The sequence below is a fragment of the Apteryx mantelli genome, chromosome 2 (assembly GCF_036417845.1).
Source record: "Apteryx mantelli isolate bAptMan1 chromosome 2, bAptMan1.hap1, whole genome shotgun sequence".
NCBI lineage: Eukaryota > Metazoa > Chordata > Aves > Apterygiformes > Apterygidae > Apteryx > Apteryx mantelli.
Window position 1 is genome coordinate 69,167,584 of NC_089979.1, and position 20,357 is coordinate 69,187,940.

At 41.5% G+C, this 20,357-nt stretch overlaps 1 protein-coding gene across 1 annotated transcript in view; it reads left to right on the forward strand.

Moving 5' to 3' along the window:
* Window positions 1-14,763, forward strand: part of DSP (desmoplakin) — a 41,067-nt gene extending 26,304 nt beyond the window's left edge. Inside the window, exons 16-24 of the mRNA XM_067290835.1 lie at window positions 526-692; window positions 1,015-1,153; window positions 2,461-2,654; window positions 3,529-3,691; window positions 4,300-4,383; window positions 5,264-5,371; window positions 6,030-6,128; window positions 6,994-9,285; window positions 10,797-14,763. Of these exons, the coding sequence (XP_067146936.1) occupies window positions 526-692; window positions 1,015-1,153; window positions 2,461-2,654; window positions 3,529-3,691; window positions 4,300-4,383; window positions 5,264-5,371; window positions 6,030-6,128; window positions 6,994-9,285; window positions 10,797-13,991 (6,441 nt within the window). The 3' untranslated portion in view covers window positions 13,992-14,763. The remainder of the gene's footprint in view (window positions 1-525; window positions 693-1,014; window positions 1,154-2,460; window positions 2,655-3,528; window positions 3,692-4,299; window positions 4,384-5,263; window positions 5,372-6,029; window positions 6,129-6,993; window positions 9,286-10,796) is intronic.
* The last annotated feature ends 5,594 nt before the right edge of the window (window positions 14,764-20,357 follow it).

The window sequence follows — 20,357 nt, forward strand, 5'->3', positions numbered from 1 at the left end:
CCCCACTTCACCACCCACCATTGAAGCGCTGTGTGGGATGCAGCACGGATGCATGAGGCCTGTACACTCTCTTCCCCCTCCCAGCACTAGAAGTTTGAAGGGGACTGGAGAGAGAAAATTGATAAGAAAAGAGAACAGATTCAGTATATGAGAGTGAAATTCCCATGGAGCAGTGAGGCTGCAAAGGCCTTCAGAGCAGAAGGACCTTGGCACTTCCACTGTGTGGAGTAGGCAGCTGGTAGTAAAGTGCTCCGTGGCTGCTTTCTGCAAAGCTGAGTTTCACAGTGCCCAGAGTGGGAGAGCTGCTCAGATAAGAGGTATTACCGTTGTGGACTGTGCACTAAAGAAAACACTGAATGTTATTAATCTTATCTTGAAGAAAGCAAGCCGAAGCACTGCTTCCGTCCTCAATTGAGCTGGTTAGATAATAGCAGACTATTTGGATAGAGAGACCAATAGCAAATGTGCAGTAGAATGATCATTCAGCCACAAAAAATGTGTAAATCAGGCATTCTCTTTCCTTAGGGTGTGCAGAATGACTCTCAAATAATGGCTGAAACCCTCAATAAGCATAAGGACTTGCTGCCTAACTTCAGAGGCTCTGAAAAGTATGTGTACTTGCAGTCAGAGATAAATGCCCTATTTCAAAAACTGGAAAATATTAATGGTGTATCTGCTGGCTACTTAGACAGGTAAGAAAATCAAGATTATAGCAATAAGTCATTCACTTTCTCCCATAATTCTTAGTCCAGAAACCTGCCTTTTGATATCAGTAACATAAAATTACATCTTCTTTTCTACAAATGTTGCCCATGTGGGTAGAAACAAACACCTATGTGAATTTCTTCTTTCTGAAAGATTGTTTAAAAAAAAAAAAAAAGTGAGAATCATGGGAATAGCTGAATTTTCTTTTGTATTGTTGGTTCTCTTTAACGATCCACAATGGATTATAAGCAGCACATTTTCTGCCTCAGTTCTTAATGGATTTGTCTTTTATTGCATTATTTATTGTAGCTTGGATGCGCTAAGGTGTCTGCTCCAGGTCATTCTACAAACAGAAGATGTGATCAGAGTTTTTGAAGTCAGACTGTCTGAGGAGGAGACTGTTCCTTTGGATCTTGACAAAGTGGAGGCTTATCGGGCCTGTCTGAAGGTGAGAGGCCGAGTCCCAAAGACAAAATTCTTAGCTGCTGTCCCTGGTCTGTTGAGCTGGCTGGAACCCTTGCAAAATGACAGGAGTTGAAGAGCTGATCCTGTTGTATTTTATAACATAGATGTACAATTGCTTCTGCAAATTATTAGGAGGAATGTACAGGTTACCTCTTCTTCCATCCCCTGGTTGTTGCTGCCCCCACAGCAAAGCCAGCGGAATGGAAGGTGAGAGCTCTCCATAATCCATGTTAATGCAAAGTTATTTGTGTTTGTTTGTATCACTTACGAAGCTAGATTTGAAAGCAATACCTCCTTTCTCACAAAAAAGCTTGTTAATTACTTGTAATGTCATTGAGTTGTAACAAATTAATTTATAGTGTTATTCTGTGTCCTGTTCCTGGATAGCATGTCTTGTTCCAGGATTTTCTTTACCTGACATTAAGTGGATCCTTGTGTGCACTGAGTGCCTTCGGTGACATAGACCTCCTTTATTCTTTCCTGCTCTCAGATGTAATAGGGAAGAGGTGTGTGGGTGGCACAAATGCAGCACAACCAGGTTGCCTTTTTATCATATTAAGTGAGATCTACGGTTTCAGCTGTTGGGAGTTGTTTTAGCTGGTGTAAGTTTGAGCGAGACAAAAAATGCTTGAGCATGTTATTAAAGGATGCAGTAATCCCTGTGACAGGGAATGCAAGGGAGAGCTCTACCTGCGCTGTGTGCCATTTCATGATACCCCACAGTATGTGTGTATATGCGCATGTGAACACACACAAGTGTGTGTCTGTGTGTGTAGAGTAACATCTCTGTGGAAGACACTTATAAAAATGTAAACAAACTCCCCCCTTCCCCCCCCACCCCCAAGTAATCAGTGTAATTCTTTAGATAAAATTTAAAACTGTATGTGACAATCCTGAGGCTTGGTTCTACAGCTGTTGGAGGTGCAGTAAATTTTTTTGACTTCAATGACATTTTCTAGTCAGTCTCTTTTTTTTTTTTTTTTTTTTTTTGAAACTACTGTGCATAGGTTTGAGAAACTGAAATGTTAGCTACAGAATGTGAGAGCAGAGGGCTTTGGTTCAGCAAATTACTTAGGAATAAGTCTGACTTTAAATACATTCTTAAGTCTATCTCTGTTACTGGAGTATATGCTTCACTTCATGTATATTTAAATCCAGCTCACATCAGCGTACATTGCTGAATTAGAAACAAAATGTTTGGATCCTAACATATTGTGCATGCTGTTGATGGTGAAATTTCAGTACCCTCTGAAGAATAAAATGTATGACACCATTTTGGTTTTCCTCCAGAAAATGAAAGCAGACCTAAACATGAAAAAGTCACTATTGAATGCCCTGGAAAATGAACTACAGAAAACATATCAGATTCACTCACAATCTTGCCAGTCATATGCCCTGTATGATATGGACATTGGAAAGTTTTCTGACAAAGTTACCCAACTATTAGATCGCTGGCAGAGAGCTGAGAAGCAGATAGATAACAGGTTAGTATGAATTTCCTAATAGCTTTTTCCTTATTGCTGTTGCTGTGGAGATCACCTAATAGTAAATCTAAAGAATAGCATTGTTGTAATGTAACCAGTCCTCTGGAAGTGATAGTTCACAAATGATGATCTCATGGCAATAAAACTAGAATTAACTGTAAATAGCAACTGTGAATAGATTGAACATACTTCAAAGGGATTGTGTAAGACTGATCAAAAAAATGTAGTGTTTTGTGTAAATATATAACCTATGAGCTAAGGAATTGTTTTAAGTATTTTTTTTTTATTATTATTCTTGCTGACGCTCTTGGATTCAGTACTTCCAGCCAGCATTTTGCTCCTCAAACAAAGCAACCATGTTTATTCCTCAGTACCCTTTACCTGATGGGTAAAAAAATTTAAACTAACACAAAAAATTAAGAAAAAAATAAATCGAGATGCTTTTAATGCTTTAATGAACTAAAGGCATATTCTAATACTTTTTTACTTCAGGCCAAAATCTAGTCCTAATGATAAAAACTGACCAGTTTCTCCTTGATTTGGTGAAAATTGTGAATAAAGCGTACTGAAGTCAGTGGTCTTGTTTCTTGTCACGTGCAGAGTTTTACCCATCCCTCAGGCGATAGGAGGTTTGCCAGCCTGCCAATATTGCACACTTGCTCAAAAGTGAGGCACTAAAAACCCATATTGGGTGACTGGTAACTGGTACAATTCTCATTTACTGAAAAGTTTTGTTCAGAATCTCGTTTCAGAGCCAGCATTGTTTTACTTAGTTTATTACTGTGTTTATCAAGGTGTCTTGTTTCTAAACAAATGTTTCAAAAGAGAGGAAGAATGCACTTTCCATTTTGATGGTTTTCCCTGATTTTTCTAGATCCTGGGATTTAGAAAGGCAAATCAAACAGCTGAAAACTTACCGAGATCTATACCAGGCTCTGAGCAAATGGGTCTGTGATGCCAGGCGCAGGCAGGATTCCATTGAGTCCATGAAACTGTGTGATTGCAACACCATCATGAGATATCTACATGAACAGAAGGTATGCAGCACCTGACAGTTGTCCTCAATTAATTAGATTTTAAATTGCTTTACTCTTCAGAAAATATCTGTATCAATGCAGTCTGCAAGTGTCCTGTTTCAAATTATAAAATATGCAAGCTACCAAAAAAACACTGCATGTATAGAAGGCAGGAGAGAGGAAGTATTATTATCCTCATTACTTTCTGACGGTACTGCTACAGATGATGAGCAAGACTCTGTTTGGCTCCTACCCAATGACTGGCACTCTTACACCTCAGCTTTGAATTAATCAAAGGAACTGTGTGATGTTGTAACTTCTGGGACAAATTATAGCACAGGAATAAAAATAAAGAGAAGATAAATATACCTAAGGTAAAATCAAGCAACTGTCCTGCCCCAGCTCTGGCGGTTGTTCAGTTGCTAGGCATTTCTTACTCAGAAAAATCTTCTCATTCACAGAGAGCTTGCCTTTTTTAAAGACTGCACAGCTACAGGCCCTTTCAGGTCCAGGCCTCTGGGGTTGCAGTGGTCTCATACTGCAGGCACCTTCTGATGGAAGCAGTATGTACAGGAAGAAATACTGGCAAATCTGATGCACTGCTTCACAGCACGCTTTTTTCTTGACAGAACTTGCACAGTGAAATCTGTGGGAAGCGAGACAAAGTTGAGGAGCTTCTCAAGCATGCAGATCAGTGCTCGGCTGCAATTAAGGTACTTGGATTTCAGTGTTCTTGTGGGACATGTTTTTTCGTGGTGGGGCATATCCCACTGCCGCTGCTCTGCTGGTGGGTGAAATGTCAGCTCCCTGTTGCGTGTGTGCAGAAATTGCTGAGTGAAGCACTGGTGTGTAATGAAAGCAATTTGTAAACTTGCCTTTTGAGTATCACCAGATGATGCAGGAGATACCAGTGAGAACTTCTCTTCAGGAGAATCAAAGCCTCCTTTTAGACAGACCAACCCTTTCCATTTCACATGTTAAAAATAAGAGAGTAAAGAACAGATTGGTAGCTTAGGAGGTAGGACTGATTAGGTCTAGGAAGCAAGACTGGTGCAGATTAGCAGGAAGAGTGGTGTGCGGTAGCCATGAAAACCAAGAAGATAACAGGGCATGGTTTTGTGGTCTTTGAATTTCTATGTAGCCTTTATCTCCATGCTTTTTCCAGCTCCATCTTACTCTTTGTGACAAAGACTTTGCTATGCCTGGCATGGCATATATAACATGAAAGAGATAGGGAGAAAGTTACTTGTGATAACATTTTGGTTGATAATAGTATCTAGACCAATTGCTCCCACGAATCCTTCTACCTCTCTGTGACCCTCAGCTAACAAACACTTATCTCCTGGTTTTTGCAAAATGTTTATTCTCTCTCTTTCCCTTTATCATTCTTCTTCAATGAGTCCCTGCAGTGGTAGTTGGACTGATGAGCCTCTGTTTATGACAAGGTCATTAGTACATGGCCAGGGAAAAGCAAGGGACAATATGTAGCTTTATAACAAGAAAAACATCCTTATTTGCATTTTGAAAGTCCAAATCCCAGAGAGTTCCTTGGCAGTTGCTAAATGGGTCTTATTTTTCTCTATTGTTTTACAGGATTATGAACTACAGGTTGCTTCCTACAGTTCAGGATTAGAAACCTTGCTCAACATACCTATTAAGAAGTGTGTCGTTCAATCTCCTTCAGTGCTGATTCTGCAAGAGGTATCTTTCTTTCCTCCCCCATCATTCTTTTGAATAGATTTATTAATCCATATGAGACATGGCGAGTTATATTCAGCTATATTCTAACAATTAGCACTGCTATTTGTAAATGTGTACTAAGCATGTACACACAGGGAATTAGTGCAGAATAGTCGCTGTGCTGTGAAATTGTGCTTGGGCTCATTTAGACAGTAAATCCCTGTGTAGAATAACCCTCAGGAGTTTACCTCATTCCTATTCAACATCCATTACATACATATTGTGAGAAAGTAGTATTCATGCCCCAAGTGGATTAGTCACTTTCAAGCTGGGAATTAACCACTACTGAAAGTTTAACCTAGGTTACTTGTGACTGTCAGACAGGAAGAACGTGATGAACCAGAGAATGAAGCCTTGGATTTAATATCACACCTGCTGTGGAGGAAAATAATCTTGAAAACGAAGGTGTAGGTTTATCAGGAGGGAGAATTTATTTTCTGTGGGATCCCCAGAAAGTCATATGAAGTTATCAAGAGAAGAATTTTCTCTTTACTTTTCAAGTGTCATGTTTTCTCAAGTGGACTGGAATCCTTTAAGTGATCTGAGACATAAGCGTATTAGTGTGTTCATATCTAGCTCTCTAGTAGAGGCTGATAACAATTCCCTTTTTCTTTTCAAGGCTGCTGAGGCTCAGTCTCGCTACATAGAACTTCTTACAAGATCAGGAGATTATTACAAATTCTTAAGTGAAATGTTAAAGAGCATGGAGGATTTGAAGGTAATCTACTCTTATTTCCTTTACCTTCCATTTTTATCACAGGCTAGCAAACTATCACTGGTCAAAAACTTTCTGCTTTAGTGCAATGCAAAATGGTCCACAAAACTAAATCCTGAGCTTACTCAACCAACAGAAGACTCAGTGGTGCCCCATCAAGCAGGCATATAAGCAGTTTCGTGCATCTTCTGTCAAAGAGTATGGTGTATTGCAGTCATCTCTGAGGTGATGTGTGGGGTGGAGAACTTTAGCCTTCTTGGTAAACGGGAGGTATTCTTCAAAAGTATGCAGCCCTGGTCCATCTCCTCCCATCAGAGCCTAGACCTTGGTGAGCATACAGTTTTCTGAGTGCTGAAAACCTCCTTCTCATAGTCAAGAAGCCATGTCTCATTTCACGCCATGTCTATGATGTTGGTATCCACTGTTTCAAATGGAGTAACTCCTAATCTGATTCAGCTCAGTGGGAACAGAAAAATGTCCCTTTCAGAAGTCACATATAGGGCGTGTGAATCACCTGTTAGAAAATGGTGGTGATTCTCTATGAGGCTATTTAAGAGTTCGTTGGTGAATTCTTGGTACATCAGATTTTACCATCTGTAGTCCATCTTTCCTCCCCCCATCAAATACCTCCTCCCTCTGAAAGTCATCCTGTTGATTTCTGAATAATATCTGACTGAATAAATAAGGATTCTAGTATTTGCCTTGATGACATTAAACAAAAAAGGATTTTGAGCTCCCGTTGAGGCAGAGAAAAAAATGCTTAGACATACATCTTACAAGTTGTCAGTGTTGTAAATGTATATTGTATTGCATGTAATTTTGAAAAAGTTGTCACAAGTGCATTTTTTTTCCTGTTTTCATTTTGCAGATGAAAGCCACCAAAATTGAACTCCTGGAAGAAGAACTCAGGCTTGCCAGGGATTCAAATTCAGAGACAAGCAACAAACATAAATTCCTGGAACAAAATCTGCAGAAGTACCAGCTGGACATTTCTCAGCTCAAAGCAAAGCTGATGAGTCTGGAGGAGATGAAAAGACAAGCTGAGATGGATGGAAATTCTGCTAAGCAAAATCTGGACAAATGCTATGCCCAAATAAAGGATCTAAATGACAGAATAACCAGGCTGACTTATGAGATTGAAGATGAGAAAAGAAAAAGGAAGTTGCTGGAGGATAGATATGAGCAGCAGAAGAATGACTATGACCAGCTGCAGAAAACAAGACAAAACGAGAAAGACAGCCTTGGTTGGCAAAAGTTAGAGTCTGAGAAGGTCATCAAGGAGAAGGAGTACGAGATAGAAAGATTAAGGGTTCTTCTTCAGGACGAAGGCACACGGAAGAGGGAATATGAAAATGAGCTGGCTAAGGTAAGAAACCAGTTTAGCGAGGAGATGAGTAATTTAAAGAACAAGTATGAAACTGAAATTAATATTAAGAAGACCACAATCCAGCAGATAGCTGCACAGAAAGATGATGATGCAAAAGGTCTCAGAGCCCAGGTTGACAGACTGACAAGAGAAAACAGAGACCTTAAGGACGAGATTGTGAGGCTCAATGATGCCATTCTGCAAACCACAGACCAGCGGAGGAGGGCAGAGGAGGATGCCCTTCAGCACAAGGCTTGCAGTTCTGAGGTATCACAGCAAAAGCACCAGTTGGAGCTGGAGCTGAAACAGATTATTCAGCTTCGTAGTGAAGACAACTCAAGGTACAAGCAGGCTCTTGAAGAGGCTGCCTCAACTATCCAGGATAAAACTAAGGAGCTAGAAAGGCTAAAGGTTCAGCTTCAGGAAGAGGCTAAAAGCCAGTGGGAACTTGAAAATGAATTGGCTAAGGTAAGGAACAGTTATGATGAGGAAATTATTAGTTTAAAGAACAAATATGAAACTGAGATTAATATCACAAAGACCGCAATTCACCAGATCACCATGCAAAAGGAAGAGGACACAAATAATTATAGAACTCAGCTTGATAATGCCATGAGAGAAAATAGGAATTTGTGTGAGGAAATTAGGAGACTGAAGAATACAATAAGTCAAACAACAGATAATCTACGGAAAGTAGAGGAGAATGCTCAGCAGCAGAAGGCAGCTGGCTCTGAGCTTTCTCAGAAGAAACAGCAGCTGGAGATTGAACTAAAACAAGTTATTCAGAGACACTCTGATGAAAACATGCGATACAAACAGTCTCTTGATGATGCTTCTAAGACCATTAAGGAAAGGAACAAAGAGATTGAAAGGCTGAGAAAGTTGTTGGATGTGGAAACAAGTCAAAGAAAAGAACTAGAGGACGAGAACAGTCAGTTAAAAAGAGTTCAGTTTGACCTGCAGAAAGTAAACACCAGTGCAACTGAGACTATTAACAAGCTGAGGATCCAAGAGCAGGAACTGACCAGGCTGAAAATTGACTATGAAAGAGTTTCACAAGAGAAAAAAGGAAGGGATCAAGAAAGTGCAAAGTTCCAAAGCACTGTAAAGGACTTACAGATCCAGAAACATAAGCTGGAGGAGGAACTTTGCAGGCAGAATAAAAATGTAATGGAGGAGACATCCAGGAGGAAAAAATTGGAAGAGGAAATAGAAAGCATGAGGAGATCTCTGAGAGAGCAATCAGTTAAAATAACTAATCTCATGCAGCAGATAGAGGAAGTGTCTATTGTAAAGAAAAGGAATGAAGATGATCTTAGACACCAAAGAGAAGTGTTAGATGGTCATGTGAGAGAGAAGCAGAGATACATGGAGGAGATAAGAAAATACACATCTGATATTGAGACTTTACGCCGTCAGTTGGTCCAAGAACAAGAGCAATTAAAACAGGCTCACCTACGATACGAGCACTTACAGAAAACGTCTGAGGAGAAAAGCAAAAACTTGAATGAGTGCAAAATAGAAATCGAAAGGCTTCAGTCTCTCACTGAGAACCTAACCAAGGAACACTTGTTACTAGAGGAAGAGCTGCGAAATGTTAGATTGGAATACGATAACCTCAGAATGGTCAGAAGTGAAGTTGATGAGAAAAATACTGCCATTGCTGAATTAAAGAATCAGCTCCAGATGAGCAGCAAGCAAACCCTGGAACTTCAGGGGTTGATTAATGATTTACAGAAAGAAAGGGAAAAATTGAGACAGGAAATTGAAAAATTCCAAAAGCAGGCTCTAGAGGTATTCACACATATTTTGATCCCGACTTTACTGTCTCTCAGATTAATTAATTGCAATGTCCATTTGAATCAACTTAATTCACATCTTGTTATTTTAAGTTCATTGTACTTGTGACTAATATCCCTTTTATGACCTCTCCCCTTGTTCATTTTTAAAGAATAGGGCAAGTTTTGGCTGCTTCCTCAGTCCCTTTACACCCTGGGAGCTGTGCTAGGAAGCCATAACCTGTCTTAATCATCCAGCTGAGCCTTGCCCTCAGGGTCTGCACTAGTCTCCACCACACCATCTTAGGGGGAAATAAGAGTATGTGGTGTAGCACTGTGCTTTAGCTGTACCCTGCTGGCTGCATACTTCTCAGTGCTGTTTCCACCAGGATGGCTTATAGTAGTCATTTGAGGCTGATCTGAGTTGTATCATCAACTAAACCAGCTAAAAGCCCCAGAATCAACAAGCTGTCAAGGTGCTGCTTAGCTGGGTGAAACGAGTCTTGGCTACATCTAAGGATTAAAGGTGACATTTTCAGCTGTATGTAAGAGACTTAAAGCCTAAATTTCATTGACTTTTGATGGGATTTATGTTCCTAAGTCACTAAAGGCACTTGCCAATTTTACCATCAGCCGTTATTTCCTCAACTTGAATCTTAGGTGATAACCCAGAAAAGTAAAAGTATTTTTTGTCTGTCTGTCTTCTGCCAAGTTTCTTGTCCAAAGAGCTATTCCTATATATACAACTGAGCACTTGTGAAAACGTTTCCTTTTCCCTGTACCCTCTATAATCCTTTTTTCATTCCAATTCTGAGATACTCTTTCCTTTATTCAGTTTTTGTTTCCTTGATTTTAAAAATCTTAATACTGATTTAAAAAAATAACGTTAATGTTTAGCATTATTTGACATCAGTACTTATATATATGTATGCATGTGTTACAAATACATAAACTCATATTCAGTTTAATATGGAGTGCACACATGTTTGTGTGTGTGTATGTATACATATATGGAGACACTAAGTGAATTAAAACATAAAGCAACACAGGTGAAATCTTTTGGAGTAACATGTGAAACTAATAGAAAAGGAGAAAAATGAGTTATGTATTTCCTATTTACACATTTATGGCCTGCCCTTAGCTGGTATAATTTGGCCCAGGTCAGTCGGACTATGGCAGTGTGCATCTGCTAGGCATCGTACTTTTAATGAATCTTGATGCTCTATGTAGATGTGCTATAAGAAGTATTAAAAAGTTATCAAGAAGTAAGTAAATCACCAGCAAATCAAATCAAGGCTATAGGTAGTAGAATGAAATCTCTGTGGTACTAGAGATACTTTCAGTGAAGGGATGTTTGTCCCTTTACTGTTCCAGATGTATCCATTGTCTTCGGTAAGACACAGTAATGCCTAGGATGTCTTCCAGTGTCAGTTTGCTGTAGGCTAAGTGACAGGCTAAAGAGCATTGTAAGTGGAAAGTATAACTCTAACTGTCCTCTCTTGGTTTATTTCTTCTTTTAAATTTTAGGCATCCAATAGGATTCAAGAATCCAAAAATCAGTATAGTCACATTATGCAAGAAAGAGAGACCTTGCTGATAAAGATGAGTGCTTTGGAGCAAGACAAAGCAAGGCTGCAGAGATTGGAAGAGGAGCTGAACCGTTTGAAAGTTACCCTGGAATCAGAGTGTCGTTTGAAGCAACGTCTGGAAAGTGAGAAACAACAAATCCTAAATGACCTCAATCAGTGGAAGAGCCAGCATTCCCGGACAGAAGAATCCATCAGAAAGATTCAGTGTGAGAGAGAGAAGAGCGAGAGGGAGAAGAATGCCCTGAGGAGTGAGATTGAAAGGCTGCAGATGGAGATTAAAAGGATTGAGGAGAGATATCGGTGCAGACTGGAAGAGACTGCTGTCAAGAGCCAGTCAGAGTTGGAGTCCGAGCGTCTCAGGCTGCAGAGAGAGATTGAGAAACTCAAGCAACGCCCATATGGGTCCCACAGGTCTACACAGACTGAAGAAGACTTTGGTATTGACGCCTCCAAATTGCTGTTCAGTGGGCTGCGGAAGAAGATTACGGCAATGCAGCTATACGAGTGTCAGCTGATAGACAAACTTACGCTGGATAAACTGCTGAAGGGGCAGAGGTCAGTGGAAGAAGTTGCTGCTGACATTGAACCCTATCTCAAAGGAGCAGGTGCTATTGCAGGGGTGTCTCTTTCGCCCAGACAGAAGTACTCATTTGTTGAGGCCAAACGGAATCAGCTTCTTACACCAGAAAATGCAGTCCTCCTTTTAGAAGCCCAGGCAGCAACAGGAGGTGTGATAGACCCACACCGAAATGAGATATTAACAGTGGATAGTGCTATTGCCAGAGATCTGATTGACTTTGATGACAGAGAACAAATTTATACAGCAGAAAAAGCTATTACAGGATTTAAAGATCCCTTCTCAGGCAAAACTGTGCCGGTGTCTGAAGCCATCAAGAAAAACCTGGTTGACAGAGAAACTGGGATTCGCCTCCTTGAAGCTCAGCTGGCTGTAGGAGGGATCATTGATCCTGTCAACAGTGTTTTCCTGCCCAAAGACATAGCTTTATCTCGTGGGTTGATTGACAAAGACCTGTACAGGATACTGAACAACTGCCAAGGTTCTACAAAGAACTTCATTGATCCCACTACCAAAAAGGCGGTCACTTACATGCAGCTGAAAGAAAAATGCAGGATTGAGCCGCACACTGGTTTGCTCCTCCTCCCAGTGCAGAAGAGAAGTATGTCATTCCAAGGGATCAGGCAGCCTGTCTCAGTTGATGCGCTCTTTGAAGCTGGAATTATTATGGAATCAACAAGGAATGACTTGGAAAGAGGTGCAATTACAGTGGAAGAAGTAAGTGAGAGAATTATTGATTTCCTTCAGGGCTCTAGCTGTATCGCAGGTATCTACAATGAAGCTACTAAAGAGAAGCTTGGCATTTACCAGGCTATGAAGATAGGTTTGGTTAGACCGGGGACAGCCCTTGAACTCCTAGAAGCCCAGGCAGCCACGGGATTCATAGTGGATCCTGTCAGCAATGTGAGGTTGCCTGTTGAGGAAGCTTACAAAAGAGGCCTTGTTGGAATTGAATTTAAAGAGAAGCTTCTGTCTGCTGAAAGAGCTGTCACTGGGTACAAAGACCCAGAAACTGGAAACATCATTTCTCTGTTTCAAGCAATGAACAAAGAGCTCATTGAGAGAGGCCATGGCATTCGTTTGCTGGAGGCCCAAATTGCTACTGGGGGAATCATTGACCCCAAAGAAAGCTACCGCTTGCCAGTAGAGACAGCCTACAAGCGTGGCTACTTCAATGAGGAGCTCAACCAGATTCTCAGTGATCCAAGTGATGACACCAAAGGGTTTTTTGATCCGAATACAGAGGAGAACTTGACCTACTTGCAGCTGAAAGAAAGATGCATAAAGGATGACGCAACAGGGCTCTGCCTTCTACCTCTGAGAGAAAAGAAGAAGGTGGTGCACACTTCACAGAAGAACACCCTTAGGAAACGCCGGGTTGTCATCGTAGATCCAGAAACAAACAGGGAGATGTCAGTGCAGGAGGCATACAGCAAAGGCCTCATAGATTATGACACCTACACAGAACTAGCTGAACAGGAGTGTGAGTGGGAAGAAATAACTATTACAGGATCAGATGGCAGCAGTAGAATAGTCCTTGTTGACAGAAAAACGGGTAGCCAGTATGACATACAAGATGCTATCGATAAAGGTCTGGTTGAGAGGAAGTTTTTTGACCAGTACCGTTCTGGCACTCTAAGTCTTACACAGTTCGCAGACATGATTTCCTGCCGCAACGGCACTGATGAGGTGTTTCGGCATGAGTCGGTAACTCGGTCTCCCACAGTGCTGAGCGTCAGGAGTTCTTCCTCACTGCTAAGGAGTGGTTCTTTCTCAGAGACCCCAGAGGAGTGCAGTCCTATTGCAGCCATATTTGACACAGAAAACTTGGAGAAAATCTCCATTTCAGAAGCTATACAACGGGGCATTGTGGATAGCATCACCGGGCAACGGTTGCTTGAAGCCCAGGCCTGCACAGGGGGTATAATATGCCCTACCACAGGCCAGAGGCTTTCGCTTCAGGAAGCCGTCAGTCAGGGCATCGTTGATCAGGATATGGCCACACGGCTCAAACCGGCCCAGAAGGCCTTCTTAGGGTTTGAAGGCATAAAGGGTGGACGCAAGAGAATGTCAGCAGCTGAAGCGGTGAAAGAAAAGTGGTTGCCATACGAGGCTGGGCAGCGGTTCCTTGAATTCCAGTACCTCACTGGAGGCCTTGTGGACCCAGAAGTGCGTGGAAGAATAAGCACTGAAGAAGCCATTAGGAATGGATTGATTGATGGTCGTGCTGCCCAGAAATTGCAAGACACTAGCAGCTATCCCAAAATTCTGACCTGCCCCAAGACCAAGCTGAAAATATCTTACAAAGATGCAATGAATCGGTCAATGGTGGAGGACATCACTGGGCTCAAACTCTTGGAAGCAGCCTCTGTTTCATCTAAAGGCATATCCAGTCCCTATAATGTCTCCTCAGCGCCTGGCTCACGTTCTGGCTCTCGCTCTGGCTCACGTTCAGGCTCTCGCAGTGGATCTAGGAGGGGAAGTTTTGATGCATCAACAGCATCTTCGTATTCTTACTCATACTCAACCTTCAGCAGTGGGTCTATTGGGCGCTAGTAACAAGCAAGGGAATGTATCTGCATTTGATATCATTTAGATTAGTCTATATACCTTTTCCTAAAACAGCAACAATAAAACAACCCAAAGCAAAACCCAGACCAATCTCGTTTGTGGTCCTGTTTTTATTTGCTCATGCAAAGTCACTTTGCTGGAAAAAAATAAAGGCATGGCCAAAACAAATCTCTTATGTGTGTGTTTAACTTCTCTTCTGAAAAAGCTGTAAAATGCTTGAATGCAAATTTGTGGAGTAAAGATTATGGGACACAAAAGGTCATATTTGTGAATTTTGAGTTTCGGTTGCCATTTTCTTTTAGTGTTTGGATTTTTAATCAGTCTCCTTCTGTATATTTTAAATATTCTATCATTTGCCTTCTGTTATCTGTAACTGTCAACCCATAAGGTGATAAATGAGGTTTGAAAGTCTTGCAGTAGTTAATTTTTTCCATGTAGGCCTTTTTCAATTTGCTATTAAGAAGAAAAAATTAATAACAATGCGGACAGAAAATATCTTTCCTACTGGTTTGGAATCTATAATGTAACATGAAAAGCTCTGTCTTCTTCCAGAGATAATCTACTTTTCTATGTTTGGCTCTCTATTTTCTTAAGTATAGCTTGATGGATATTAAGGGCTATTATTAGGCTGGGCTTTTATTTTACTACTGCCTATATATATTTTCTACTATTTTGCTTAATTTCTGTGTAACAAAACAAAAAACTAACTGCACCAAGTCAGCTGTTCTGGGCAATAAACTTTTACAGTTTTAAAGTATTTGTTGTGTGCTTATTAAATTTGGCTATGGACACTCTTGGACCTAAGGATTACAGAAAGAACTATTATGTTAAAAAAGTACCAAATACTAGTTTTGTTGTAAAAAAACACTGTACAAGCACACTGCTTTTCATGATCCGTCATGTTTATGAATACAGACACCCAATTCTGCATCTTCTGTAGAAACATGAAGATAGCACCAGTTCCTTAAACTGTGCCTCTAGAAGCAGAAAACCACTTTCCAGAGTTGGTTGCAGATGTGACAGTGACGAGAAGTACGTTTCTGCTCGTGATCCAGCCTGTGGTCTCTGCAGCTACAAGAGACTGTGAGTCAGATTCTCCCTTACGCATTAATTTAACTTTGATCAACTGAGCAGAACAGAGATGTCATGCCTGGGCTTAGCCAGACAGGGTGATGAGAGAGGAGGATCTTTCAAAAGCCAAACAATCACCTCCCACAGCATCCACCTTCCTTGGTGGCTCCTGAAAGCCTGGGTTGAGAAAATATTTGGCAAGGATATCTCTGTGTTTGTGCGATGCCTTGGTGTTGGCAGTGGACAGCCTGCTGGATCCTTTTATCTGGGGCCTGTCCCAAGCTGAGAAAATGGACCAGTGCTCAGTGACCACAGGATTAGAGGACACAAGCATGGTCTGAAGCCACTTCAGCCACACTGAATGTTCCTCAGCCAGAGCAAAATATGCTTTGTATACAGAGAGACTCCCCTCCTCTCCCTTTCACAGCATAGTGCAAATACCTCTGGGTAGGCATTATGCTACTAGCAGTGTGATCACTTACAAGAATTAGTATGGTTATAGGTAACTGCCAGGTCAGAGCTTCAATGAAAAGCTGTTAGGACAGTTTCAATACCTGAAATAAATTCTTCCTGTAAGTAGTAGGTAACTAAGTAAGGCAGTAAGTCAACAGTAAATCCTGTTGCCTGAGGCACATACCTGCTTTTAGCCATATACCATGTAAGAACTCCACCTGTCTTGTTGAATTTTATCATTAGCTAAAGATAAAGCTGATAGACACAAATGCTAAGCACTGTTCCAATGCCACCTAATTCCTGCAGCATGTTCCCTTCACTGGGGTGAGGGATGGGATGGATTTTGGTAATTTTTTCTCCAGCAGCTGAAGTGCAGCGTCTAATCTGAAAAGCAGCTGCAGAGTTTTCTGAAGATCAGAACTGTATCTAAACTCTGTGCCATACACAAAGTATTCTCAATTACTGGACTAAGAAACTGAATAGAGTGGTACAAGGCAGTGGTAGAGACCTCAGCAGAATAATCCAGTAGGTGGGAAAGTGCATCCTGTCTGATAGGAAACTGCAGCTTCACAGCTTCCTACTGCTGCAGTTGATTAGCTGTACCACAGGAAGATCCAGTTTCTGAATAGCTTTTGACTGCTAGGGAGAAACAGCCATGTAAAAATTACTACCTTGCTTAATTACAAGCTGTTTCTGTAGTTTTAAATGGCTAGTAGGTTCCTGGACTCTACAGTAAAGATAACACCATTCATTATTGAAGAAAATTCTGCTATTGGCTGCACCCCTGCAGTTTGCATGGACTGGGGACATCACGTGTGCTCTTTGTGGCACACCTGCCCCTCAACTGTGCTTACAGTTTGCACAACACATTCCTGGTATCTCTGGTGGGTCATTTAAAGCTTAATCTCTATATGTTACCTCTCTTACTGCTTGATCAACTCTTTGTCTCGTGTTGACAGCCTACATGTAAGATCATCTCCCAGAAATGACGGTGACACTGCTTTCTCCATGCATATGCTCCAGCAGCAGACGCCAGTGTGGCACTGTAAGAGCCTCCAGAGTGGCCTCATGGGGCCAGGGGTGTTTGGTGCAGGAGGGTTGCCCAAGGCCTGAGTCACAGCTAGACCAATATAGGCAGCAGGTGGGACAGGTTGATAACTCAGGGGTACTAAAGAGAGAAATGGGGAGTTTTCCTCTGTAATGTAAAGGAGCTGAGGAAAAGGCTAAAGGAGAACCTCTGTTTTCTGGAGCTGCAGTTAAGCAGCTGCAGCCTGGTATAGTACTCAGCCAGCAGAGAGAGGCACAGCAGGTAAAGGCACCAGGAGGGGAGGATGCTGCAGAGCTGAGGGAGGCAGGTCTGGGGCAGTGCCCCATGCTTGTAGGCTTGGAGAGCAGTACCTGGGGTTTGAAGAGCTTGTAGGGTGGTCTGGTGGGGGCTTGGAGGTGAGCATGGGGCTGTGGCTGTGGATTTGGTGTAGGATGGTCATAAGCTGTGTAGCTCTTCTATAAGAAATGTGAAGGGAACTTTGTATATCTTTATAAAAAGAGACTGACAACTCTGAACAACATCTGCTGTTGAAAGGGTAATTCCTTTAGTATTGAAAACTCGGGGTAAAATTGATCTAGCTGGTGGCTGTCAGCACTTTCCTGTGCAGGAGGAGTGCTGGACTAAGTGTGTCACTGAGCAGCCCTGTGGTTTAGGGACAACCCTCTGCATCTGCTGCTTCCTCTGCACTTTGGGCAGGTTGTGCTGGTATTCAATGGCAAATTGTGAAAAACCCTGCACATGCTCAGCTCCTATGGCTGGGGAGAGTTCAGTTATTAGCAAGGTCAACTCCTTAGAAATTAGGCTTTGCTCTGAAGGGAATTCAAATTTATTTCTAAGAGTTTTCTTCACTGAGATAATTGTTTTAATGTTGTGAATTTGGCCTTCTGCTTGAGCCAGTGGCCTGGGAAAACACTGCTGCTTAGGATCCAGAGTACGTAGAGCACCATATGGTTTGCACGGCAGTGCTCAAGCCAGAATTTTGTCTGTGTTCTGCTATTTGGTAATGCACATATGCCATGGCTGATTAATAGCTTTAATAGTTTAGCATTATGAATACAAAATGAAGGGTGGGAATATTTACAAAATGACAAGTATATGATTTAGTGTAAAATTGCCTGAATTATTAGATTATAACTATTTACACAGAGGGTTTCTTTTTTGGGGGGGGGGGATTTGCTCAAATTTCTGCATATTTGTACGATATAAATCTGGAAGAGTCATTTGCTTTGCTGAAGTTTCTCTGCATCTAGCCTGTTCTGAGATAAGCAGGATTTACTCGTTGTATATAACTCTTTCAGAATGTTGCTATACTTGGAAATATGGTTTGTAGATGACCAAACAATTTGAACAATTCCTAGGTCCCTCAAGGCAGGCTGTGCGTTGGATTCTGTCATTGGCTCTCTGCTCCTTTCTGACCTGTGTTTGCTAGCCTGCCATTTAATAATTATACACCTGTGATTTGAGGTTGACTTCTTTTCCCTCACAGTAACACCAAATGCACAGTTAGTAAGTATATAACTGCATCATATAATAAAGAAAGCAATATTTGAGGCTCCATTCATAAAATCTTTCCCCTGTTAGAGCCAGTTACAGCTTTAGTAGTTTATCAGCAAAATATTTTACAGTAGAGTAAATTCAGTGGGAGGCTCCATTAGGAGAGTTAAGTATCTGGTGTATTAACAGTTCAAGCTGCTGGTCCCTCTTCTGTTGGCAGGCTGGGGACATACATAACACAGTCCTTTGCTTCACATAATGCAGATGCACCTGGTAAGCCAGGAGTCCTGCTTGCCCAGGGCAGCCACCAAGTCTGGGGGAGTCTTGCTTGGCCTGGCTGCCTGTCTCGGGCACCTGCAGCATATCCAGGGAACCCTGAAAAGGGAAAACAAAACTACAGAAGGAAAGCTGAACGAGTTGAATCCCCACCATGCACCACAAAGTCATCTGTATGATCCTGAATCAGGAGTGGCTCCATGACCACTGGTGAAAGTACACTAGTATAAGACTTGTTTGAGAGACCTGACTCCAGTGCAGGGTTTGGAGAAAATCAGTAATGCTAGCAAATGGTGCGGATTAAGGGGTCAGTGGGAATCGAGGGAGCGAAGCAATGGAGGGTTGCGCCTTCTCTGTTGGATTCTCCCATGCGTGCAACACCTGCCTGCAAATGGCCTAGGGTCCTCACTGCCCGCTCAGGGCAGGGCAGACATGTAACGAAGGCAGCTGAATTATCATGCACTGAAATGGCTTTTGGGAGACAAGCAGATCTTTCTTTTCCCTTGAACATGCTGACAGGCACTCTCATGCTGTTTCTTTCACCAACACCTTACTGATATATTCCATTATCTGTCTGCACAATGGTAACTATTGGAGAAACTGAGTTTCTTACAGAAATAAAATGGGCACTGTGCTCCCCACATAACAGCAATTTCTATGTATTTTCTATTTCAGTTGAATACTGTTGAGTATATAACTACAAACAAACCCTTTACTGTATTAAAATGCCTTCCTGCTTCTACTAAGTTGCAGTTGATGTTTAAGGGCTGAATGAACGAATGGTAGATAAGAGATTAAACTCTCTTGTCATTCAAATCCTGTCATACAAAACGGGCATTACCCCTAAAACCTTGGTGCCTATCTAAGCCAGCGACACCTCTGCCCAAATTGCCCTTCTCCCCTTTTCAGCTTTTGTTTCCTGCATGACACAAACCAAGAGGAGAAATATATTTGGCCGCCAGATGACCATGCTTTGTAAACTGACCATGGGGGCTTTGGGGTTCTTACTTGGTTTACCAGCTGCTCCCTTAGTTCCAGGAAATCCAGTAGGTCATCTTGGGCCAGGCACACCACTAAGTCAAAGCAGACCAGGTTTTCACTTCCTAAAATGTTAAAGATGTTTGTTTTTATTAGGCCATGAGTAATGTATTTGTTGTCATAGGGAAAAGAACAAAATAAAGAAGAAAAAAAGACAAAAAAACCCCCAAATGACCAAGGATAGACTGTGGTAGTGTTGCATTTCTTGGCTGAGCTAAGGAGCTTAAAAACAGAATCAAATGTTTCATTTTCAGATGGTTTTAAATATAAAACCTTTATTAGTTTAGTTCAAATTTAAAATGTTGCTATAAAGACTTTATTTTAGGAAATATTAGTAAAATCTTTGAACCTCTCCAATTCTTTTTATTTGTAAAACTGTTTAGAGAATTTAGCACAAATTCCCAAATAATTGCAACTGGTCCAAAATTGTTTTGTTTCCTGGCAAGCGTGTGGGGTTTTTTTGTTTGTTTGTTACGGTGTGGAGGGTGGGGAGGAATGCACTCATCTGTATCCTAGGAACTTCAGAGCTTCCTTTTTTAAATTTTATTATTGTTATTTTTTTTAGGCTGATGTGAAAGCTGCCAGATTCAGTAACAAATATAGTATTTGCACTGTATATATCCAGCATGGACAAACTGAGAACAACAGAATAATCTAGATTAACATATTGTTTCTCATCCCTCTCTGGCCTCAAATAGCTGTTCTGGGCCAGACACCTGGCCTTACCCTCTGGGGACTGCACCATGCTTGGCCACACGCTCATTGCTAGGAACATCTGAAGACAGGGTAGGGTGCAGGCTCTTTGCTGGCAGCTGACACCTCTTGCTCTTGGCTCTGCAGGGTGGCATGGGTGAGCTCCAGTCTTGTTAGGTATCCAATATCCAACTCCACAAGGAGGGAGTAAACCAGAGAGTTGCTTGCTGTGTGTCGTGTGAAAGTGGCAGTACTTGCTATTTTCTATTGTGATAAAT